The sequence below is a fragment of the Maylandia zebra genome, linkage group LG13 (assembly GCF_041146795.1).
Source record: "Maylandia zebra isolate NMK-2024a linkage group LG13, Mzebra_GT3a, whole genome shotgun sequence".
NCBI classification, from domain to species: domain Eukaryota; kingdom Metazoa; phylum Chordata; class Actinopteri; order Cichliformes; family Cichlidae; genus Maylandia; species Maylandia zebra.
This window is the reverse complement of record NC_135179.1, coordinates 17146424-17171838: the sequence shown is the minus strand read 5'-3', so window position 1 is coordinate 17171838 and position 25415 is coordinate 17146424. Positions and strand designations below refer to the sequence as shown.

The 25415-nt window shown below is 41.9% G+C and overlaps 1 protein-coding gene across 14 annotated transcripts in view; it reads left to right on the top strand.

Moving 5' to 3' along the window:
* pax2a (paired box 2a) overlaps nt 1-24642 on the top strand; it is a 33165-nt gene extending 8523 nt beyond the window's left edge. For 3 of the 14 annotated variants that reach the window (XM_076891645.1, XM_012919180.3, XM_012919178.3), the window contains 9 exons: nt 2296-2381; nt 2556-2675; nt 3634-3678; nt 10420-10595; nt 12508-12628; nt 18790-19005; nt 20169-20270; nt 21573-21659; nt 21861-24642. In XM_076891645.1, the coding sequence (XP_076747760.1) occupies nt 2296-2381; nt 2556-2675; nt 3634-3678; nt 10420-10595; nt 12508-12628; nt 18790-19005; nt 20169-20270; nt 21573-21659; nt 21861-21982 (1075 nt within the window). In that variant the 3' untranslated portion in view covers nt 21983-24642. Of the gene's footprint in view, nt 1-2295; nt 2382-2555; nt 2676-3633; nt 3679-10419; nt 10596-12507; nt 12629-18789; nt 19006-20168; nt 20271-21572; nt 21660-21841 lie in introns of all 14 variants that reach the window. The other 11 variants (XM_012919184.3, XM_076891647.1, XM_012919188.3 and 8 more) reach the window with 7 other exon arrangements.
* Nucleotides 24643-25415: the final 773 nt, after the last annotated feature.

Below are 25415 nucleotides of genomic sequence, written 5' to 3'. Positions count from 1 at the left end.
CACAGCAGTTTGTAATCCATTTTATGTCTAGTTTTTTTTTTTTTTTACAAAAATAAAAAAACAATTTTTGATAATCTGCTCAGTTTGAACTTTGTGGAACAGCAGGACAGGGAGGAACATGTCCTTTGAAACCGCATTAATAATTAACTCTTAGACTTTGTTGCACTGCACAAATCTGCATTTTTTTTTTCATTCCTTAAACATGGCATCACAAATCAAAACATAGCAATCAGTGAGCCTTACTCCACTTTTATTCCCTAAAGTCTTTCTTGGCATTGAAAAGAAGTTAACTGGCACTGTTAGCAAAATCTTCTCTTTGCTCTGTATAATTGTGAAAGTACTGGCTTTTTAAAATATTAGCTTAATTTCTTGCTTGCTGATGTTAAAGGGAGGAATGGGAATGGTGTGGAGGAGGAAGAAAAGAACGAATAGAAGTATTAGAGCCAGTCAAGAGGACTGAAAGGGAGAGCGGACCCCTGGTGGTCTTTGTGGTTAAGGATCTGACCTCTGCTCTGTTGACTAAAGAGGATGTCCTGGCTTTAAACACATTTTTCCTGCATTAATTATTAAAGATTACACAGAGACTGGGTTGCACTTTGTTTTGTTGTCGCAGAGAGAGGAGTTTCCATCCGCTGCACCATGCCCAGTGAACAAAGGCATAGCCGTGAGCGAATTTCAATCATATTGATCCACATTTTAATACTTCTTTGGGGATTACATTTTTTTTTACAACTGTGAAACACCAAAGTCGTTAATTCATCCATCCAAATTGCTTATTCAATATCAACAACATAGACTTGAAACAAAGTCCTTGAATTTATGAGACTCCCTCGAGTCATGAGGTCAGATAACTGTTGTGGTGAGATGTTAGAAATTCAAATATGATATTGATGTGTGTTTTCTGGAGGAGACTACCTGCCTTTGTTGCCCCGCCTGAAGGAGAGAGCACGGAGGACACATGAGATAGTGAGGGGAATGAAAAGAGTCTGATGTACATTTTTGCCCCTGAGGACGTTAACCCCATAGATGCCTGATTCAGAACTGATAGCTTATTGCCGGATGCCACATGTGAGCGCCATTCGCCTCATTTGCAGTCTGTAGAAGTCCGTTTCTGTCACATACCTCTAAAGTGAGAGGGCACACAATACTGCCTGTTATTCAATGATCTCAAGTTGAGCTGTCAATCAGAACATTACCATAGTCACAGTTTAATGTAATGCGATCATGCCCCATAAGAGCTGAGCTTGTGCAAATCCCATTGTGCTCGTCTTCCTAAAAGAAATACAGCAATCATCAGATTTACTGTAAAATAAAATTTGCCTTCATTTGTTTTAATTACAGCCTGCTTTAGTTTTTTATTTATTTATTTACTTATTAAGTGTACAACAGATTAATCGGCACCGGAGGTGACAGCAGTCTCAGCTTCAGCAAATAAGATGCTATTGGTTTCCTTTCACAAATAATGTATGGTTCACAATTTGCATTTGCTGTTCCTCTCTGCCATTCGTTGTCAGTTTTTCTATCTGGGAGTTCCAATCAATAGGGTCTGATCCTCGGTCAGCCCGGGGGATTCCTGCGTGCTACACTCGTCGAGTGAAAAAGGGCAAAAAAAAGTGAGAAATACAGAAATAAATCGGCTACCAGTAAAGAAAGAAAGAAAGAAAAGTAAGAGATGGAGGTTTGAAAGGCAGCTATTGCAAAGTACAGTAAAGCTGATAGGACACTGGACAGTAAAGAGAGTTGAAATGAGAAAAGAGGATGAGAGTGGGAGTGAAAGATCAGCTTTGAGAGATGGAGAGAGAGAGAGAGGAGAGCAAGGAGAAAAGAGGGAGTGGGGAGCAGGAGAGGCAGATTATTAGAGTTGGCCAGGTAGAGCCAGTGAAGCTGATCATTGAGGTGAATTGATGTGATTTCATGCTTTGTTTGCAAGATCATTCAGACCAAAGTGCAATGAAGACTTTCCCGCCACATCACATCTTACTGCTATAGGGACTTTATCATATTTCTAACCTCAGAATCCAGCTAGATTGAATCCAGAGTCTCAGGGGGCAGCCCCCATTCAGTCTTGCACAGGAGACGAGAGATTGCTCCTAAAGCCCCGAGATTGGCTATTGGTGACAGGGGCCTGAATATGAGGATACAAGTGCCCCAAACGATGGAGCACTTGTACATGCACAGATGTAAGTGGACGTGATGTGTCATGTTTAAGTGTCCTGTGGCGGACCGGTACGGTGTAAAATCTCAATTCTCTGAAAGCACTATTGATTGATCCGTGTGTGTTGTTCCCCTTACCAGGATTATCCGCACCAAAGTCCAGCAGCAATTCCACCCATCCCCTGACGGATCTGTTACACCACTCTCCACGCCCGGCCATACCATAGGTGAGCATCAATACGGCTACACAGGCCAATCAAACGAACAAATCGGGGCTGCAGAAAGAATAAGAAACGGAAAAAAAAACTACACATGAACACATATTAACCCACGTTAACCTGAAGAGACACACAAACACACACAGTACTGCATGCGCACTCTAACTCTGCTTTCTCCGTCAGTGCCCAGCACAGCCTCCCCTCCTGTGACCAGTGCCTCCAACAATCCCGTAGGATCCTACTCCATCAACGGCATTCTGGGTATCCCCCGCTCCAATGGTGAGAAGAGGAAACGAGACGATGGTAAGGGAGACATAAGATCCCTTTGTTTGCCATCCTTTTAATTCTTTTCATCACTCATCTCCTACTTTTTTCCTGTGTGTGAAGAAGATGGCATTTATGACAGCGCTGCAGCCAAGTGTGTTTTTGTGTGCTGTCTCCAGTGACTTGTTATGCTGTATATAAGGCGGGATGAGAGTTGCGAGAGTGCTGTGATTCAATCAGCTTTTCGATGCCCTACGTTCTACCATACGCCTACAGAGCTGTATCTCAATTTTATACCACGCTCAGATGTATTGTAGATATCCCATACAGCTGTCATACAACTCTAAAGCCCTTCGGAAAAGGCATCAACGCTGCTGCTCCGTGCTTTTATTCCAGTAAAGTAACAAACAGCAGAAAAAGTAGCTCTTTTGAAATTTCCTGCTTTGATCCTGTCAGATAAGTCATGATTTATCATTATGGACTATATTTTTTTTTAAAGATAAGGATTGATTGATTTGATTATGATTTTAATTATATTTTTCCACGATGATTCAAATAATTTTAAGTATATTAAAACATCCCAAAATATTTTTTTACTAGCAGGGGGCAGGCAGCGAATAGATCTATATACACCCAAAGATTAAGTGAAAGCCTATCCAGTCCAAGCCAGAATTTCTCATTCCGAGGTAAAGCTAGAGAGTGGACACACACACACACTGCCTGAGGGCTAATAGATTATCGGTTGTGCAAACAATTGGCTTTTTTAATGCCTATGAATTAACATGTCCCTGGTGGAGGCTTGAACAGGTGTAGGAACAGACCGGTGGAGGCAGGGAAGGGGCTGTGTGTGTTTGTGAGCGTGTGTGTGTTTGTGCATGTGTGTATGTGTACAAGTGTGATTCTGTGCTTTGAGGTGGCTGATGGGATGTTGAAAATGATCTCAAAGAGCACTTATCAAAACAGGCCACTTCCTTCTTTTATGTTTCTGTCTCTTTAGTTCTCTGGAGTGGCAACCACTTGGATGGGAGGAAAATAGGACATTGTAAGTTTAAGTTAGACAACCTTCTCTTTTGCTTTGGTCAAACAGATCACAATACTGTCACGCACTCTATTTGCTCTTCCAGGGTAATGAGCTTATGAGGTGTGGTGTGGCGGGGAAGACTTTTTCACACAGATTATCTCCCTAGTAATGAAAACGAATAAAGCTAAATAGACTAGAAAATCACGTTTTCCATAGATTGTCATAAACACAATGCAGTTTATTGCAAAAAACAAATGCATATTTACTAACGACTCTATTTTTCTCATTTCTATTCAAACTGACTTGTGATATAAAAGTTCCAGTGCAGGTTTTTTTTTTTGTATTTGGATATTTAATTAAGTAACTTCATTTAATTATTAACCCCTCATATTTTAGAATTATAGCGTCTTTTTTTATTACCAAAAATAAATAGGCACACCTATACAGCAGAAAATATCCATTTTTTAAAGCTAAAATGTTAACATGCTTCTTTGTCTGTTGTAAAAATATAATTAATTTGGGGGGAAAAGTTAAGCAAGATTAGAAACAAAAGGAGATCAGTGCAGGAAAGTGTTTGATTTTTAAATCCACAAATAACTGACTGGACTTTGCACGTCTGTATACTAGTAATTCCTTTAATGCTTGTGCCTGCGTTGTGATAATCTGACCGTGCTAAATGAAAAACCATTTCACACTTTTTGTGCTGATGGTGGTTGCTGGTGATCCTGCTGTGGTTGAAGTCAGTGGTTGCCCTTTTAGGAAGAAAAAGGTCCCCATTACTGCAGGGCTGTAGAGATAATGTAGTGTGACACGCGTTATGTACACCAGGTCCCCGTAAGACGAGCTTCAGGGACATAGGTGCCATAAGAGCTATTAATCTGTCCTTGTCATGTGTTATTGCAAATTAAAAGTAGCATGTTACACTGGACGGCTTTGAGTGAAGATGGGAGGAGGAGCGACAAGAGGAGCAGGGGAATTTGTCGAAAAAAAGTGGGTTTATGAGGGAAGGAGGGAACAAGGAGGTCCAGGCAGCCTCAATGAGAATTGAGCAAGGATTAATTTTAGGATCTGTGCATGCCTGCGAACACACCTATGCACGGAAATGTGTCTTTTATGTGTTTGTGCGTAACTTCGTGGCTTCCGATGCTCTTCACATAGTGAACATAGTGACATTTAAAAAGAATTTGCAATTCTGCAGAGAAAAGCTATTAATTCACAAATTAACATCTCTCCCTCCCTCCCTTCCTCCCTCCCTCTATCTTGGATGTGCATGCTATCGAAAAGACAAAAGAAATAGCCTTAAGGGGGGAAAAGAGAGAGTCTCAGTCCTATCTGTGGAGAGATTGGTTTGCATGTCTGCAAGCAGCGATACCAATTATGCCAGTGCTGGGAGAATGCGTCTCAATGCGCCCCTCTCCTTTGCCCCACCGCTCCCCCCACTCCCTCCTCCCACCACCACTACTACCACCACCCCACCCCGAATCTATCCATAGCCAGATTTATTTGTGTATCTCATTACAGGAAATGGAATGTTGTTCCTGCCAAATGCATTAATAGTGAAGTGGGGAAATTAGCTTGTTGTACAGCCTGCTCTCACCAAGTCATTTAAACCTATGGTGGAGTTGGAAGCCAAGAAAAGACAGAGAGGATTGGGTGACAACTTCTGTGTGATTGTAAAATGTGTATTACAGCGCTATAAGTCCATGCAGTCGTTTGCAAGGTTTGAGGCCTGCGGTAATTTCTCGCAGACTATTTTGAGCTAATTAATATGTCACATACTTGCATGCTATAACTTGTTCTCTTTGTACATCGAAACATGTTTTTATTAGAGCTGCAGCTTAGTGTTTTCTTAGTCTTAGTATATACTGACAGGTTACTGCTGACCTTGTTGCTTGTTTGCAGTCAGGTTGATGTGACCTAACTATATGTTTTTCTCATCGCTGGCTCTCCAAGTCCTGTGCAGAGTCCGGTGGAGCTCTGGGGAGGACAGGCAGTAGGGAGCCACGGTGATAAATTAGATAGAGAAAGCAAAGGTCATAACTTGTGATTGTAGCGTGGGTGTGGGATAAGTGTAGAAGGAGCTGATGAGTGTGTGAGTGGGGAGGGAAAAAAATACGGCCTAGCAGGTTGCTCATTCATGACATAAAACCATGATCATCGGCAGCAGCCGGAATCATATCAACCTTGCTCAATAGCTTGAGCGAAAAAAAATGAATACAGTCACTGTTTTGATTTGTTCACATTTGATATTTGGCCCTTTTGGAGATTGTCCACAATGTATCTTTTAACACACGTGACCCATTTGTGGAGTTTATATCAGTTACTGTATGGATTTAAACCTGGGCCTACACTGGTTGACTAGTCAAGCCACTCCATGACAATGAGTCAATAGAGGATCACTTTAGAAAATAAATGCATCCAGAGCAAGACAGAAAAATGGAATCATGAGCACCATGATGGCCCTGATGGGGTGTGTGTGCGAGAGAGAAAAGCCCAGGTTTGAGAGGGGCCACAGAGCGTAACATAGAGACAAGAGGCTGTTAGGGCCCTGACAGTAGAAGAGGCACAAAAGGGTCCACACTGCATTCCTCCCCCTCCTCCTTCTGTGATCTATCGCTGTCTTTCTCTTCAAGATTTCTTTCCTTCTCTCGTCGTCCTCTTGTTCTTCTTCTTCCTGAGTCTTGTGGTTTAGTAACGTGGCTGTGCGAGCTCCAGCTTACAGTTGTAAACAACATACAATGAGAGCCGTCACAAAAAAAAATTTAAAGAGAGGAAATTTACTCAGTGGAGAGGAATCATGTCAGAGAAAAGTCAATTATGGGCAGCAATGCAGAGAATTAATGGAGCGATGCATTACTCAGCTTGAGGAGGGAGAAACGGCACGAGAAAAGTAGGGATACGTTAATTGCATTTCTACAAATACTCACCACACAGGGCGGCTGTGTTAAACGGCAGACTGAAAGCAGAGGAGGACAAAGAAAAATACAAGATGGGCATAAAACAGTGAGAGAGACTCTGTGGCAAATAGCAAAAACAATTTCACATATTTAGACGTATGAATATTCCTTTGAATTTCTTTTGCAGTTTTTGACAGATTTGTCCAAGTCAAATATTTTCCCCTCAAATCTGACCGATACAGTGTCTTGCTCAAAGAACCACTAACCCTGCATTCAAAGGCTAAATAACTGCCACCAGATCTTATTAATATTCCAGAATATACATTTAAGTGGTTTTATTTATTTATTATAAACTTTCTGTCAAATATAGTAAATAAAACAAATAAAATAAAGTGGAGATCTGCGAAATCCTGTCAATGCAGCCGCGGTGGAAGCAGTGAGAGCAAATATCAAACAAGCATCACTGTGCCTGCTGACAGTCAGTACACTGGTTGGGGTGCTAAATCGAATTAATAAAGCTCTTAAACATGCCACAACATAACAGGATCTTAACAGCCATGGCAGTGTTGCTGCTTCTCTCCCTCTTTCTCCCCCACCCCACCCACCTCTCTCCTTTCCGCTTCAGAGCTTTCATAAATATAGCTAGCTTACAGGGAAGGAGTGTTCACCCTCTGGGTATACCAGTTTGTTTGCGCTCTCTCTCTCTCTCTCTCTCTCTCTCTCTCTCTCTCTCTCTCTTCCCAAGCTCAACAGCATTTTTTTTCTCAAAAAAAACCCCCATCAATAAATGATCCACAATTTGCGATAGCATCATTCCACCTATCAACAGAGGCCGAGTAAGTAAAGCAGCCTCTGATCTGAGGGACTGCATGTCATTGATTTACGGAGAGAGCCAGCCAGTGTGTAGGGATTCATTTGCCTTTCAAACAAGCCTCCACCTCTACTTTTCTCTGAGTTATCTTATCATATAAACAGGAGAGATGAAAGAGGGACATTAGTGCCACCACACCATCACAGGACCTTAACATCCCCCAAAACACGACAGATACAGCTGAGGTCTTTTTCACAATAGCTACTGTTACTGGGAAAGTGTGTGTGTGTGTGTGTGTGTGTGTGTGTGTGTGTGTGTGTGTGTGTGTGTGTGTGTGTGTGTGTGTGTGTGTGTGTGTGTGTGTGCGTGTGTGTGTGTGTGTGTGTGTGGTACAAAAGGCTGAAAGTGCAAACATATGAGTGGTCTGATGAAAGCCTACAATAACTTTTAGGTTTAAAATCTCTGAATACATAATGATAAAAAAAAGCACATTTTTCAACACAACAAGGTCGAACAGCACCTGTTTAAGCTGATCAAAACAAAACAAAAATTTAATGTGGGAATGTCACCTTAGCAGATTCTTGTTTTTATCTCTGTTTGTCTCCTCACACTTTTGTGTTAAAACAAAGAGACGCAGTCAGACGCTGCTGTGGGAGTGATAAGAGAATACCTGCTGAGACACCCAAAGGGGTTGCAGAAACACTAAGAAAAAGAAACAAACCAGTCAATGAGACCAACACACACACACACACACACACACACACACACACACACACACACACACACACACACGCGTGCAGTCTGACAGTCGTGCTTCACACTCCACTTGACACACTGACTGTCAAAAGGATGAATCTGATTTAATGCAGCTATCTTATGATATATAGCAGACGTGAATCTCTAATGCCGAATACTGAAAATAAATGATTTGCTGCTTTTAAAAGGCCAAATCAGTCAATTTTTTAACACATAAATTTGAAAGATACTCGCATATTTTCACAATTACAAAACTGACAAAGTCTCTATCATTAGAAATTTTACAAGGTTACTTGTATAAGAAAAGCTTTAACTCTTTCCCCCATAAAGATGACCTCACCTGTACCCTTAATGATGAGTTTCGACAGCTCAGTATTAGAATAGGTACATGCAGATATCACCCTCACTGACCTTAAAAATGACAGAAACTGCTCAGTTCAGAAAAGAGGAATAATCGTTACTCATAGCAAGCATCCATGGAGGAAAGTGTTGACATCCTGCATTTTAGTTGCAAATTATCAGTCTTGTGTTAAGTAAGTTTCCAGAGAACACAAAAAAGTATCTTATGAGGGGAATTTATGTCCTTTCGCTGCCCGTTCAGAAGGCCTGATTAAGTGTATAAGGTGATGCTGAGTATAAACAGGCTCCACATAGTGAATGACAAGCACTTGCTATTGATCAAGCCTCTTTTCTCAGACCAGCTGATGTGAGGTAATTAATGACTCCATTTTCTTCTGTACCACACACAGCAATTGGGTTTCATACAGCAAAACTACTGTTCCTTCAACGCAACACCCAAGGGAGCTGTTTGAAAAAAAAAGAAAAGAAAGAAAAAGCCAGGGCTAAAATATTCTGTTAACTCATGGTAAGAAAACACATGTGGCAGGAGAAAAATCAGATTCCTTCATAAATGTTACACAAAGCAAAAGTCAATATATTTTAGCAGTGAAACACACACACACACACACGCTCTCTCCCATCTACACATAACGCACACTCATACCCAATTGCAGTCCTCTATTCCATTCTCTCCATGGATCTATTTCTTGGTGCGAATCGGGTTCATCCTCTGGCCTCAGCCATTGAGAAAAGGTCAAGCAGCCGAGCAGAATGGCAATAACGCCCCTGAAATGGTACCATCAGTGGAACATGATTGATCAATTGAATTCCATAGCACAGAAAAATGTGGGATTAAGTAGAGTATTATACGCACAATGAGTTGAGGCATGATGTTCATTCCAAGTTCATTTCGCCTCCCTCCTCTGCTAGCGGATCAGGCAATCAATAGCGGCCTTGCATATCATATATCACCGCTGGCTCGCCCAGGAGAGAACATAATCTGCTGCAAATTTAGAATGACAGATTTGTACGGGAGCTAAAGCCCTCATCCGCTGTTGGTGGCGCAGTATAGGGAGGAAGGGGAGGGTGGTGGGAGGCAGCCAGGAGAGTGGAGGGGAATGCTGGCTGGAGGTTTTAGCTTTAGATCTTTTTTTTTTTTTTCATTCAGTGCTCAGGACATGATGAGTGAGCAGAGGGAGAGCTGCAGCCGCGGCAGTGGACTCCCTGGCCGAGTTGATAGGGTCAGAGATCAGAAGAACGAGGGAAGCACAGGCTCATTTGTTTATATAGAGTGTGACCAAGTGAGGAAATGCATATGATTGCCCCCAGACACCCCGTCCTCATTCGGCCCTGAGTCCCATCCCCACTCCATTCTGTTTTCCACAGGACAGGTAATATGTGGGGGATGGAAAGAGAAGGAAGAGAGACAGAGAGAGGGAAGGGTAATATGTTCAGGAAGAAATAGTACAGTTAAATAATGGCTCTCCATTTCCCGCCGGCAGAATGAGAGGCTCTGGATGTAATCGCCAGCCCTACTTTCTCTTCCTGAAGCACACGGTCTGCCTTACAAGTATATATTTGCACTGACGGTAATCCATCAATTACCATGGACCTATCACATGATGACCATGCTGATGGTGGCTGCAAGGAGTGGCAGGGGGGAGGTAGAGGATTGTTTGAGTGAGTGTATGTGTGAGAGAAGGAAAGAGCGAGAGAGTAAGAGAGAGACAGGAAAAAACAGGGGGAGATAAAAGCCAAGCATGATGGTGGGTTTCCCTGAATTGCCTCATGCCATCACTATCACACCCGCTGAGCTCTAATATTTTTTTGTTTGTTTTATTCCTCGTAATGCTAGCCTGCTAGAAGTAAAGTATGAAGTAAAAAGACTGGATCCACATCCTCATACCAGTGTTGCCCCCCTCGTCCCTTCCCTTTTTTTTCACCTCTTCCTTTCTTTAGATGGCTCTGATGGTTCGGGCCCCGGCAGCGACTCTCAGGGCAGTGTGGAAAGTTTAAGAAAGCACCTGCGGGCGGATGCCTTCACCCAGCAGCAGCTGGAGGCCCTCGACCGTGTGTTTGAAAGGCCTTCTTATCCTGATGTCTTCCCCACCTCAGAACACATTAAACCCGAGCAGGTTCGACACACACACACATTTCTCCCTACACAATAAGATTTACAGCATTTACACTGATTTCTAACAAGCTGTAGTGAACCCGCGAACGCTCTGACACAGGTGACAAAAAGCTCAGTGCAAATTCTTGCTTGAAGCAACCTGCAAACCCACAGCGTATAACAGCGGATAACCTTTATTTACATTCATTAGACTGTTAAACAACAAGAGACTATTAATTTTTCCATTGGAGCTTTATGTGGGTGCCCATGGAGCCTTAGCAGTGCCCTAATTGAGTTCATTTTCATCTCTCCGCAATCGTGGGGAATTACAGCAGCGATAAATCAGAGGGACAGCCCCTCAGCTGGCTATACAGCCCCTAATGCAGCTAATTACCAAAGTGATTTCTACGGCAAGATCAATACCAAAACGAATTGGAAATGACTTGCAATCACAAAGAGTGGAGGAGAAGGTATTAAAAAGGCGAGAGGGGGGTAGCGGAGGGGGGAGAAAAACGGCGTCAGAATGGTCCAGAAAAATCAGTTTTAATTTAATGTAATATTAATCAGATGGCTTTCCACTCTTTCTTTTTTCTCCCTGTTTCCAGAACCCCCTCCTTTTCTTAAACTGGTGAAAAGGTGGGATATTAGGCTATTAGGGGCTTGTCTGGTGTCTGCGTCAGGGCATTAAAAAGCCATTTTGAAGAGGCCAGGCTGAATAGGCCTCATCCCTCCCACACTTCTGGCAGCCATGTGGTCAGGTCATTCAGGCCCCTCTGCGCTTGCCACTCGCCCTCCGCCCAGCCCTACCCGGCCCTACCCGCATCCCATCTGCATGACAAAATGACTCTTGTGCTGCTGAGGCCCAGTGGAATAGAGAGGAACATCCAGCCTAGTGCCAGGGAACAGTTGTAAGCACACAATTAGAGTTTATCTGGGATAGAGGCAGACAAGACTGGGGTCACCAGCTTGCCCCTGTGGGACCCCAACCCATTGAGAGAAACAGATGCACGCACACACACACACTCTTTCAAATAAACACTCACAGACACTCTCACACACACACTTATCCTTTCAAAGAAAAGTTGTGTCAGGAAGTGTCATCTCATTAACAAACAGGATTCATCACAACTGCTAGCAGAGTCTTAACACGAGATTAAGGTGAATAAATATTTAAGACACTGGATGGTGGTTGAAGTTTTCTTCTGCAGTAAACTGTGAATGTGAATCTGTTAAAATAAAATAAATAAATAAAAAAGAAAGACGGCCAGAGTGGCACAGAGTATTTTATAAGAGTGGAACAGGAATGCAACGAAAGCCTCCAATGTGACGTTTTAAAAAATACAAGTAAAAGTAGAAAAACTCATAAAGTGAAAATTCACAATTTTAACATTTTATTAACCCAGTTTTATGTGTTCATCCTGGAGGCAAAGCACAAAGGGCTGTTTTTGAGGTTGTACTCGCCTTTAAAAAAACACACCACATGTCTCTCCTGTAACAAAGCCCTGAATGTCTCCTCCCTTGACTGGTCACAGGGATGACTGCAGTGGAGCACAAAGAGCCAGCTGACACCCCGTCCTTTCACTCCTCTCCCAATCCCTCTCTCATCCCTCTCTCCCTTTCTGCCTTGCCCTCAGACAAGCTCTAATGCATGCATACATCATCATAGGTCTTGGTAAAGCACAAGGAGCAGGGGCAGGGGTGATGTTCGCAGAATTCACAGGAAATGTACAGCAGCAAACACGAGAGGGGCGTTCATCGTGACATTGTTTTTTATATGTCGTCACCTAAACTAGGAAATCTGATCTAAATCCAAGAGCGATTTTAACCAGATCATGACCTGATCTGGTGGAATGTAAAATTTAATTAAAGCAGTGTGAATTGCTGTCTTCGATTCCCACCTGCTCACACATGGGGGTTTTTTTTTTCGTCTACAGGCGAATGAGTACACTCTCCCGTCCCTGAACACTGGCCTGGAAGATGTGAAGCCGAGCCTCTCCACCAGTGCCAGCTCTGACCTCGCCTCTAGCGTCTCCCAGAGCTACTCTGTTGTGACAGGTACAATCTGACTCATGCTACACTGACGCCTAACAGAATACACACAGTGCTGCAACAAAATACACCGGCACCAAGATGGTCGAACTGTGCGTTCTTTATGATGCCAAACTCTTGAAAAAGTTTCCCAGGTTAACCAGTTCTAATTGTTTTTTTTTAAATACCACCAAACTGTCATTTTACCATCAGTTTACTGATCACTTTTTTAGGGTTCCTACTTTAAAAAGACATCTCGCTCTTATCTAAACTTCTACATTATCACTGAATCATTAAGATTTTGATTGCCATTCCCTGATGGCGTGCACATTTTTCCAGCCATATAAAGTTATCACCAATGTCTTTTTTTTTTTACATAAAGCTCTTTCAAGGCACTTTTTGGGGTGCTCTGTGTATTTCTAAGGGACGGGCTGAGGTAACATATCATCTGAGTCCATTAAATCCCACAGGTCTTTCACGCAACGCTCCTAACTGGCCATTGTGTTAGCCTGGATTGGCCCGCTAACAGATTGACTGGGAGCACTTCTCATAAGAGACAGCTGCTGTTCTCGCCACGACATGACGTTGTCATCAAACGCTATCATAGCCTGTTGATTGACAGCGGCTGGAATAGCACTGTGACTGGCTGGCTGCCTTATGCTGTGGAGAGAGAGAAAGCGAGAGAGAAATATAGAGAGAGAAAGGGGCATTTTTTTGCCAAATCGTTTGCACTGAGAGTCAACAGGTAATTGGAGGTGCAATGTGTTAACTATCTTGCAGTGTCTGTATCAAACATCCCCTGTGTTGGACCGAGTCTGTGGTTGCTTTGCTGTCCAGGTTGATGGACATCTGGTTAATTGAAATATTGTGTCATTGTTGCTGTTGAGGGTGTTTCCCAAGGGAGGTTAGGTTTACTGATGGCCACACTGGCTCGAGAATAATTATGAGCCTTTTAATAAAAGGCTCATAATTATGCAGTGGGAATCAGAGTCAAGGAGTGTACTTTGTGTGTCTGTGCATGTGTGCGTGTGTGTGTGTGTGTGAGAGAGAGAGAGAGAGAGAGAGAGTCTAAGTAAAGAAGAGGAAGTTTGAAAACTACAGCGGCCTTTTCATATGATCCCAATAGTTCAGCCACACACTCAGGCACAGAGCTATGGGAAAAGAAAGAACCCCTTTTTATTCCTGAACATGTGGGAGGTAGCTTTGCCCCAGAAAGTCGGGCCTCAGGAGAAGAAAGGTGTGTTTTTCCCTTTTATGGCGGGCTCCTCCTATGAAAGTGGTCTCGCTCTGGTGAGCACACTCATAGCAGGTGGCCTCCAAGCCACCTGGGGGCCTGGGGGGCCTCCTAAAGCGATACATGCAAGGGTTTCGCCCAGAGTAAAGAGGGAATGAACTAGCAAAACTTTTCTGAAAGTAATATATGACAACATGTTTTGGTACAGCCATTTTAAAGATGTGTTTTGAATATATTGAGCACCAAATTAAACTCAGAAGTAATATCCTGTAAACTTTTATTACCCAATTTTCACAACTATGCAAAGTAATGCATGAGGCATTTGATTGTGTGTAGGTTGTTAGTGCATAATATTATTTTTCCTTCCATTAGCAAACCCTGTAAATAGGAATGTATGCCAAGGCTGAAAAAATGCTAAATTACCTTCCTCACTTAGGCTGGGATCCAATTATCAATAAATTATGCTCTCATACTGGATGGAGCTATGAGATTATATTCATTCTTTAAATGTTTTCTGCTCCCAATTAAAATTCATACAGTTATTGATCTTGTTGATTTTTATGTCCTGAAATTTGCATAATCTATTAAAGATGAATGATTAATGAAGTGCTCAGCTTTGCATTACAGGAGCGCTATAACGAAAGCACGGTCGGCCATCTTTTGTGTCCCGAATGTGTGAAAGAGAAGGTTACCTTGGAGGCAACAAAAATAGGGAGAGATTGATCGCACTTTTTTGCACCACTTACTAAGATGCAACAAATATTACTTAAAAAAAATATTATTTTACATATATCTATATATCATTTTATATATGTAGATAAAAAATCATAAGAAATTATTCTTAAAAGTCTTTTGGATTGCTTTAAAAATGCATTGAATGTAGCTACTGCTAAAATTACAAAAGATATCACATTTAAATGAATGATTTTATACACACTATATAGAAAAAAGTACTGAGCCACCTAGACGTTGCATCTGTAGGAGCTGCTTGGCCATGAAACTCCTGGAGCACAGTTTTTGTACTGATGTTAATGCCACAGGAGGCTCGGAGATCTGCAGTCACTGAGTCAGCAGATCTTTGGCAGACTTTCACACACTAGTCAGCTCATAACTCATGGACCCCGACCTGTAAGTTCATGTGGTCTATTCTAGCAGTTTGTAGCTAAGTTTCTGTGTTTCTCAATGCTTCCAATTTGCAATAATACCACTTACAGCTAATAATCGGATCCCATTACAGTACCATGCTCAAATTGAGCGAGCTATTTAGGACCCAGTCAACTCTGCATAGCTAGGTGCTTAGTTTTATACAGCTGTAGCTACACTGCATATTCACTATTTTTGAACATGTACTGTATTTCCTTATCACCTTATCCTTATCATGATTCAGCTCTAGTGTTTGGCTCCAATTGTGTACCTGCAGTTTTCTATTGATGCTCAAAGAAAGTCAGAAACTTACATTCAGACACGTGCAGCGGTCTCTGTGCAGGCTGGGCCAACAGAGCCTGTGGGATTGGCAGGTGTAAAGTGGCTCCACTCTGGCTACAACAAATCTAGCAGGTGTGAAACGCTGTTGCTTTTTCAATTTCGTTTTTACTTATTTATCTATATATTTCTCACTTTATGCACAAAAACATATAAAGTGCCGAGTGCCTTCTTTCAGGTTAATTTCTGCTGAAATACAAATCAGAATCTGTTTTTATGAGTTGGCAGTACGAGCTTTTCTCTGCTGGGTGGCAAACAACAAGCAGCCACCTAACTTGCAATGCCTGCTGTGTGGCCTGGTGACAAATGACTCTTCTCAGCTCAGTTAACGCCTGCAGCCCCAAGACTGGAAATTAATGTTTATATCACCCCGTCGCTAGCACGCTAACCTTTGAGCACACATTTGATAATGAATCACTTTAAACCTCTAAATGGGGAATTGAAGCTATTTTTGCCTGCATTTGTTTTTCCACAGTTTCCACCTTTTACAAATGTTCTTCTGTTTTGGTTCTTTTTTTTTGGGGGGGGGGGGGGGGGGGGTTGGTGTAAGTAGTTGTAAATTACCAAAGCTTGAATGGAAGAAAGCAAATCCAGAGGCTGAAATGCTGCGATACAAACATGAATGTGTCCCTGTCTGGGTAAAATTTGAATTTTATTGTCTGTCAGCACAGAAAGGAAGTTTTGCGTGCATGAAAAGTTCTCTGTAGATTGAATGTCAGCCTTTCTAAACAAGAGTTCTCCCAGTAAATGGTTTGTGCAGCAAAGTTCCTCGGTGCACGTTTAAAAATGAAATGCTCACTTGAGAGAAGCCTTTTGTAGCTATATCTGGAAGCATCACTCGGAGGATTGCTGTAGGTTCTTAACAGTCCATTTCTATGGTTGATGGGGTCTCGATGTAGTATCAGTGGTGGAGCAGAGACAGCTATTGGAGAACTCTATACCATCTCCGCTCATTCAAAGATGTGTTTGCTGAGGAGAAAAGTCCCCAAGGACCCTGAGTTTATCTTCCATCTCCATCATCAGGGCCTTCGATTTGACAGGCTCCCTTTACCAGGCGCTGCCTTGTCTCCAGGACAATAAGCAACACCATGTCTGATTAGTTTCAGAGTTCAGTGGTCTTGAACGCAGCATTTGTATCGGTTGTTGTTGCGTTGTAACCCCTGTCTGTTTGACAACGGTTGCTCGGGCGCTGAGAACACGGAAGCCTACAGTAGTGTGGAGGAAGTCTCAGATTCAGTGTAAACAGGCTTGACCTTGACTTCATGTTAGACATCCTCATTCGCAAAATTAAAGTCCCAGCATGCATAGAGTAAGAGCGCAAACCATACTTAACTAATGTTAGTCCCTTGATGATTTCACGCTTGAATTAATACAGGATATATCATGAATTCACAGTTAGACTTTTCAGAAATATTGTTTGGCACAACATCACATTCAGATTCCAAAAGCTGGCAGACAGGACAGGGTTTAGTCTCGGTTTTTGATGCCTTGTGGCACTTAAGTCCTAAATGAAGGTAAATAAAGCCAAATGTACCTGAAATCGATACAGTTTGGTGGATAATTTTGAGTAACCACCCCTTGATTGGTGATCTATTAAAAATTAACTGAAGCCGTAGTCGGTGAGTAGCAGAAATTTACGGTACATCCAGATGTATTAACTCGTCATTAGTGTTTCTTTAGCGTAACGTACTTTGTACCCCAATTATAAACTGTTACCAGTGAAGAAAATAACCTGGCAACGGGGTGTTTCTAATAATAGCGCGCATGAGCAAGGTGCACATAAAAAAGCCCTCTGAATCCACTGCTGCACAGTTGGTTCATTTTTTTAAACCGCAACACACAATAAAGACAAAGAGAATCAAATTATTTTCTTTTTTAAAAATCTGACTGTCATAAAGCTGTTTTACACTACGGGCTCTCTCTAGTAGAGATTTGCGTTTGGTTCATGGGTTTACACTTGATGTCATCGTGATTTCATGGCTCAGGTGCAGGTGGAATATGATGCTTTGCTGTGTTTCTGAAACAAGCTAGCTGCTAGCATTGTCCTCTGCAGTATTTTTTTCTTGTAACTGGACTTTTGAGAGCTGTTTGAACTTCAAAGGCTTTAACAGACTACATGTTGGCTATAATTAACTGAAGAGCAGAACTAAGCACAAGGGATTTGCCGTCATTCCTAAATGTAGACCCAGTTTTCCAATATAACTTATGACATACTTGGGCAGTACATGTGACAACATTTTGGTCCATCCAATTAAATGGAAAGCCTACTCATTAGAATACTTCTGTTCATGCCAAAGATTCGGGGCAAACGTTCCTTTTAATGATCTGATCATATGTTAGAAAAGATTGTACATTGTTCACACTGTGTCTTTTCCCCATTGTGTTGTCATTTTTCTAAGAAAAGATTCACTCTAATTGCAGTACTTCTGTCTAAATCCACATTTTTAGCTATCACCAAGACAAAGAAGGAGAATAACGTTAGGAGAGCCTACAATTTTATTTTTCTGCTCCTAGGGAAAAGTAGTGAGCAACATTGCCTGTTTCTCTGGAATTAGGTTCTTATGGTTGACATTGTTGCACTCCCCTTCCATTGAGCAGCCCTTATCTTAATGAGGAATCGCAACACACAGTCCTGTTGTAAAACAACAATGATGGGAGAAGCAGCTAATGAGGCTATCATGGTGTCGGGAAAGAGCCATCTCTCCCTGCAGGCCCCCGAAAAAACACAACAGGCTTGCAGTGGGTACGGAGAGGCCAGAAACAGAGTTCACATTGATTGCACAGGTTCGAGAGGCAGAGACGCTGAAATGAAAGATGCCAAGACTCATCAGCCAAATTAGATCAAAGTGCAGAGTTTTGAACTGTCTACAAGCCGGCTGCTTGGTTATTTGTGGGAGTGATTTTGTTGTGAGAAAGCAGCCGTGAGATTATGTTGTTTGTTTTCCCAAAACCTTGGGGAAATTTTTTACGCATTTGAGCTTGATTGATCAGGCGCGATGTGTTGTTGCAACATTTCACTGGTGTACGTTTCCACTTAGTTGAATGAATTACCGCTAGGTGCATATGAGATTATTATTATAAGCCATGTAAATGAACAAATCAAGTGGTAAAGACTGCTTATCTATTCAGTATTCATATAAAATGTCTGCTTGTGAGTTCTTAAAAGATAGCAAGTTAATGTATTGCTCCTAATTCTTTGGGCTCCCTTTAATTAATACGTTAAATCGGAGAGGGATTTGTAGTCCGCTCTTTCTTTAATTACGAGCGTCTATGTCAGCGACAGATCTAATTTTTTGGCTTTTTGCTGTTACCCGTCTACGCTTGAGTTTGGACATCTACACAGCTATAAATCCATCTCACCATACTTGTGAGTGACTGACATAAACGTATGTACAGATTGTGTGGAGTTGTATGTCTGCATTGTATCAATTTTTTTTCTTTTTCTTTTTCTTTTTTTCCCCCCACCTGCCAGACTCTCACCCGTCATATCCACCTTCCATGTGTGTAAAGCGAGAGCCCCATGAGGCATCCTTTGCCCCCTTCACCCCCTCCTCTGTTGGGGATTCTGCTCTAGCTGACATCTTGCCCCACCAGTCCAGCCTCTCAGTAGATGCATCTACTCCCAGCTACCTTGCCCATGCTCACAGCTCCTGCTACAGCCAGTATGCCAGCCAGCCCTTTATAGCAGGTACAACTTTTCCCACAAGGCCCCGTAGCCGGATAATAATTAAAATGATTTCTTTATTCACTCTGTGCTCACTTTTAGTCTCAGTTCTCAGTTATGTACAAATTAAAGTGGACGCCTCCCCTGTTGCTCTTTTTGGGCCTTGCAGTTGTGTACACAGGAGCAAAGTTGAACGTTTGGTTCTCATTAAAAGCAGACGATCTCTACCCTTTCCCTCCGTGCTTTGCTCTGCATTTGACCCCCTGCTCGTCTCTCACTGTCACAGTAGACTTTCTGGTCCTTACAGACTCATGACAGGGCCAAAGTGTAGGGGGCCACAGGAGGCCAAAACAGGGGGTTTCAAAGGCGCAGATATAGGCTGATACTGGGGCCCGCCTTAAACCCATAGCTGCCAGTCATGTGTGCCCCTTCATCTAGCTGGGTTGCTGTCAGGGTTAATTAAAGGGCTGAATATAAAGCAGAGGCCAGCGTGATGCTGTCATTGGCCTGATGCTCCTAACACTGCTTTTGACACTAGTATGCTATGTTTTGTTGTAGTGTCATGATATTGATATGTGACCCCAGGAGAGATATACATACCGGTATATATAATTGGACAGCAGACATTTTACATATTATTTCTGAACATTTTTGGAAAATCTCTAGTTTTGCTTTTACAAAGTGAGCGTGCCTAAGAAACAGGATGAGTCGATGCATTGTGACAGACAGGGGCATTGCTTGTTATTCTCAGTGGCTATATGCATCACTTCACTTTGGTGATTTTTGTGTTTATGTACAAGACGTTTCGAAAAGCAATATGCTTCGAAGGAAGGTTTTCGTTTCCATCTTTTATCATCAATTTAATGACAAAACTCTTTCATGTTGCTCAATGCAGAAACTTATCCGTAATGTTTACTGGTAGCACTTTTTTTTTTCTTCTTCCAGAACAATTTTAGTTTGCATCAGCTCGGTTATGACATAGCACATGCCTTTTTTTTGTGGCTTTTTATTCTTGTGATTAGGCACTCACTACAGGAAAAAACCTCAAATCCAGGAAAGAGCAAGCTGAGTGCTACACACCCTGGACTGGTTTCAGCTTAAACCCACTCTCTCAAGTAGAATATACTTTTAACTCTTCTCCTCGTGACCATCCTTGTGATACAGATCCTCCTTCTGTGTGTCTGCAGGTCGAGATATGGCTAGTACCACCTTACCTGGCTACCCACCTCATGTCCCCCCCACAGGACAAGGCAGCTACCCCACATCCACACTTGCTGGAATGGTTCCCGGTAGGTGATATAGTTAATTCTAACATATTTGCAACACATAGTACCTGTCAGGTTGATACTGTAAAATTTACGGTCACTTAACCCTACAAAAAAAAACCCCAAAAACATCAAACATAAATTCACTGTTGAGACAGCAAGGACACTTTAAATCATTGCTTTTGACTCAAAGGATTGAAGCAAGCTTGTTATAGCTTTGTTAGACTGCGGTTAGCGTGTGGTTAGCGTCTGTGGATGAGGACATTAGATGAACTCGATAGGCGATCACCACAATCAGTGGCCGTGAGATAGGACAGTTCCTCTCAGTTACACTCCAGCTCCCAGCGCTCATTACCCTCGCCGTGTCCACACAGCGCACTTTCACCAGCCCCATCGATAAACACTGCTTTTGCTCCTCTCCTCGCCTCCCCGGACACCCAGGGCTGCAGAGCGTATCTCTTTCCCCTCTACTTAACCTGCAGTTCAGGTTCACAGCAAACAGTTAAGGGTCAAAACACAGAGGCGTGGAGGGCCTGTAAATATTTAAATCACTATCTCTCTCAGGGATGAGCTTAAGTTACACAACCAGCGGTGAAGATGCTGCCAGCATGTGTAGATCTGTGCTCCAAACAACTCAAAACACAATTCCCTTTATTGCGGCGTGACATGTGCCTAACACTGACAAACAATCAAAGCAGCCGTGTAGGATTAGCACGTGATTTTAGCCTATAGATAGAGGTCAAAACACATATCTCAAATCAAATAAAAAAATATGTGTGTTTTATACAACTGGAAAGTGTGTATGGACACAAAAAGTAGAAAAACACAGCAAAACCTTCTTAATCCAGGGGTTGTGGGTTTTTTGTGTTTTTTTTCACCCAGTGGCGAATAACTAAGATTTAGTGACCGGCCCCAAACACCGTTAAAGCAAAGGCCATTCTTCAGCAGCTTCATATAAAACCCAGCCTTTATAGTGCCATAAAAGAAAGAAACCTGTGGGCCTGCAGCATCGCTCTGTGATATCCCCTCACCCTCCCATGCTTCTCACTACAACCTGCAGGGACAGGACAATGAGAGAGGGTCTGAAGCAAAGTGTGACTGCCTACAAGCAGGACAAAAGTCCAAACTTACATACAGAACAGAGCAGGCAATAAAACAATTAACTCACCTGAAGGGACTCTGGAGAAGCTGTACAGACGTCCAGAGAACTGATGTGTCAGTAATATTGTTGTGGGAAAAAATCTAATGTAACTGTAGTGTAGGCTTTTGAATTTTTCTATTTATTAGCTTCTTATAAATATGTATTTTTACCATTTTGTTCCCTAGGAGGGGATTTTTCTGGAAACCCCTACTCTCATCCACAATACACAACTTACAATGAAGCCTGGCGGTTCAGCAATCCAGCGTTATTAAGTAAGTGTCTGACATCATTAAAAAAACTGTCATGCTGAACATGCTCTAAAATTTAAATCCTATTTAAAACCTAAAAAGTCAGTCTCTGAATATTCAGCGCATCCTCAGAACTTTTACACACGTGTCTTACATCATGTTTGACCTCGTGGTTTCCAACGGTTCGTTCTTCTGTTAACTTTCAGGTTCCCCTTATTATTATAGTGCCGCATCCCGTGGCTCCGCACCTCCCACTGCTGCCACTGCCTACGACCGCCACTAGTTACACCAGAGACCAGCTCAAACTGCAGGGCCAGAGCTTCGGCCTCCATATTGTCCCTGTCTGAGAAACACTGAGGTCAAAGGGAAGCGAGGTGGAATCCTAAATGAAACCCCCGTCAGCAAGTGCGTTGTGAAGGAAGGATGGCCGAGGTCGACGCAGATGCACCCAGCTTCAGCGTCTCACACACACTTTGGGTCAAAAGGGCCCGGGGGCATTCAGAACTCACCTGTCATGCCCTTATTCTCTCACAGGCCTGAGCGTTTCCAGAATGACTTTAAGAGATTATATAAATATATATATTATAACATATAAATTGAAGAAAAACAGTGTGAAGAAAACCATGTGGAAAAAATGTCGTGGGTTTTTAATTTTTGTTTCTTTGCTGTTGTTGTTGTTGTTGTTGTTATTTTATTCATGGATCGTCACATTCCTTTATGTAATGAACTGCAGTATTTTTCTGCTCTGAAGACAGACGTCCAGGGGGAGATGACAGTGGTCCTATAGCGTAACAATGTAGCGAATTAAACCAGTGTTGTGGGCCCCTCTGACCATTAACAAGATCCTGGCTCCATAATGTAGAGCGGGCTTTACTCTGGTGCTTTGATGAACTTTTCTGCTCCCATTTCTCTGATAACACTTAAATTATAAGACGAACACAGCATGCCCTGCAGCGTTTACTGACCCTGGCGACATCGCGCTCCCCGTGGCAAACAATCAGATGTAAAAATGTAAATCATTTTGCAAAGTATTAAAAATGTGGTGACCGTGAACTTAAAATGGTCTTGCCAGAATTTGAAATACTTTAAATTATATTTTCTGTTACATTTTTTTTAATATAAACAACGATTTTTCAGAACGGCTGTCACATTTCCCTCATGTCCATGTACGTGCGCAGTGTCATCCTTTGCTCTCTTTTTTTTGCACTATAACCTCAGCTTTTTTCTCTTTTTTTTGTGGTACATTCACCTACAATTAACCATTTTATAAGCATAAGTTGAAAATATATATGTTGCATTCTTAGAAAACCACAAAGCTAACAAGCTAACAGACCCGTTTGCGTATGAACATCTTTTTTCCAAGTAAAAATGAAGCCATAACTCTTTGGCTACATGAGCAAATCCTTTCAGTTCAACTGTATCTCATTCAGCTACTTAGTCATGCCAATAGATGCCTACACAGTTTAGAAAGCTGCGTGCAGTTGTGCAAACCGACTGCAAATTAGCTTCAACAATTGCCTTACAGACCAGTTTTTTTAAAACATAAATTCATGCCTGTTAATTGAAATTAATTGCCTTTAAAAACACAGACTCACCACCCTCCACGAAGTTAGGTTCCACTCTCCGTAGGGGCTGAAAGGAAATACTGACTCATTTTAAGTTTTGGAAAATATTTTGTGAATGTACTCTTAACTACATTTGCCAAAGACTTAGTTTGATATTTAATATTTTATTTACAGTATATGTATGCATAAATAAAGCAGTATTATCTTTTAAATAAGTCAACACTGAACATGTATGTCATGGCATTTCAGCTGGTGAACATCATGCTGCATTTGTAGTGCGAAAGGAGAACTTCAGTGATCTAATATTCCACTAACTGCAATGAAATGCTGCTTTATAGAAGGATTTGTGAATAATGTGAAGACAATTCTCTGTAAATATATTGTCACTCACACACACACGCGCACACACACACACACACACACACACAAACACACCATCGCAGTATCATACTAATGTACTGGTTCCCTTTGTAGATATACAGACTGAAAAAAAACATGCATTACATTTGTGTCTAAATGTAATGTTGTGCTCTGAGGAATGGCACAACAGCTGTTTAACCTATGGCTACATCAATAGCAGGTTCCAGATGCTAACATCACATAGGTTGTCTTTGTCATTTTATTTTATTTTCATGATATTGTCATGATGATGTTTTATGTCACTATGCAATGAGTTCAATGGCTTTCTGTATCATCTTTTGTTGTATAGAATAAGTTATCCCCATTGAGAACAGCATAAAAGCTGCAAAAGTACAACAGACCTCCAGTGTGACATAATTATTCTCTAGTTTTTACGTTTGCTCCGCAAATTCCCTGAAATTAAGATACGATCAAACTGATGTCCTTGGCAACAATCAAAGATATTGTCCTGTTTGCTATTTGTAGATGTCGTGCTCATTATGTTACTCCAAATTACAGTGATCTGTGCCTCGATGTAAAGAAACACGCCCATACTTCTTCCCCTCCACTCTCTCAACTCTGCTGCTGACAGTTTAGCAGAAGGCATCAAAAAAATAACTTTTATTTTATTTAATTCCATACAAGCTAATGCATCTTCTGGTACCAGGGTTAAGTGTCATTGCTGAGGGCACCAGATAACAGAGAAATAGACTGCAGTTCTGCTCTTCAAGAGAAGCTATCCTCTACAAATTGCACTTGGGATTTTAACTATTTCTGTCTACTTGCATCTGAGAGTGAAACACTGGTGCAGAGTGCATGCCACCATCATTCAAGCAAAATCTTTGCTTTATGAAGTGGAGCACCATTGCAGGAATGGGCCCTGTGCCGTTGTAAAGATGATACAGGAGATGTGGCATGGACATAAAAAGGATTTCTGATGAAAATCTATATGGAAAGCCTTGTGGCCTCAATCATTGTTTCAGTTCTGTTCCAATTCTTTTTGTGCACATGAGAAATAAATTCTTTTATATGTCTGTCGTTGACTCGGTGTCCCCTCATTATTAACCCCATAAGAAAATGATTCAGAGTTCAAGGTTCCCGGCGAGCGTTCCTGCTGCTGGTGTATTGACATTTGACTTTATGAACAGTCAGTAATCCACGAGGCGCTCTCTAAGAGGAAATAGACAAAGGTTGCACAACGTAGCACAGTTTGTGCGTGTTGGTGTTTAGATCTCTGAAGAAATCCTTTAAATCGTGACTGCTGTTTAAAATTTGCTATTCCCGTGTTTAAGGGAAGAATTGCCTTTGCTGGAGGAAAGAGAAGTGTTAAACAAAGAAGCAGGACAGTTGGGAAGGCAGGCGAGCAATGACTCCAGTATATTTAATGATGCATTGGTTTCATTCTGCTATACCACACTGGTGCTGCCTCACTTCCACTTTCTACTCTGAAACACACAAGCCCAGCCAGTTGTAATTCAATTTCTTTGCCTCCTCTGCCTATTGTTTATTTCATGGATCCCCTGTGAAGCATCAAAAGCTTCTGTTTCTGTCAGCCCATAACTGTCCTATGTGTTTGTCATTCAGGCCTTGTTAAAAGATAAAATACACACCCACATACACACACGCGCGCGCTAACACTCCCTCTTCTCCCAGCTGAGTATTCCCAGTGGTAAAATTATTCCATTTAGATGGGAACTTTTTTGTCACTACCCTGTCTAAATTGGCATATCTGGCTCTCTCGTAGAAACCAATAAACTGTGAACCCGGATGCATCTGTCAGTCAAGCTCATCTTTACTTTAGAGGGCCAGATGACAA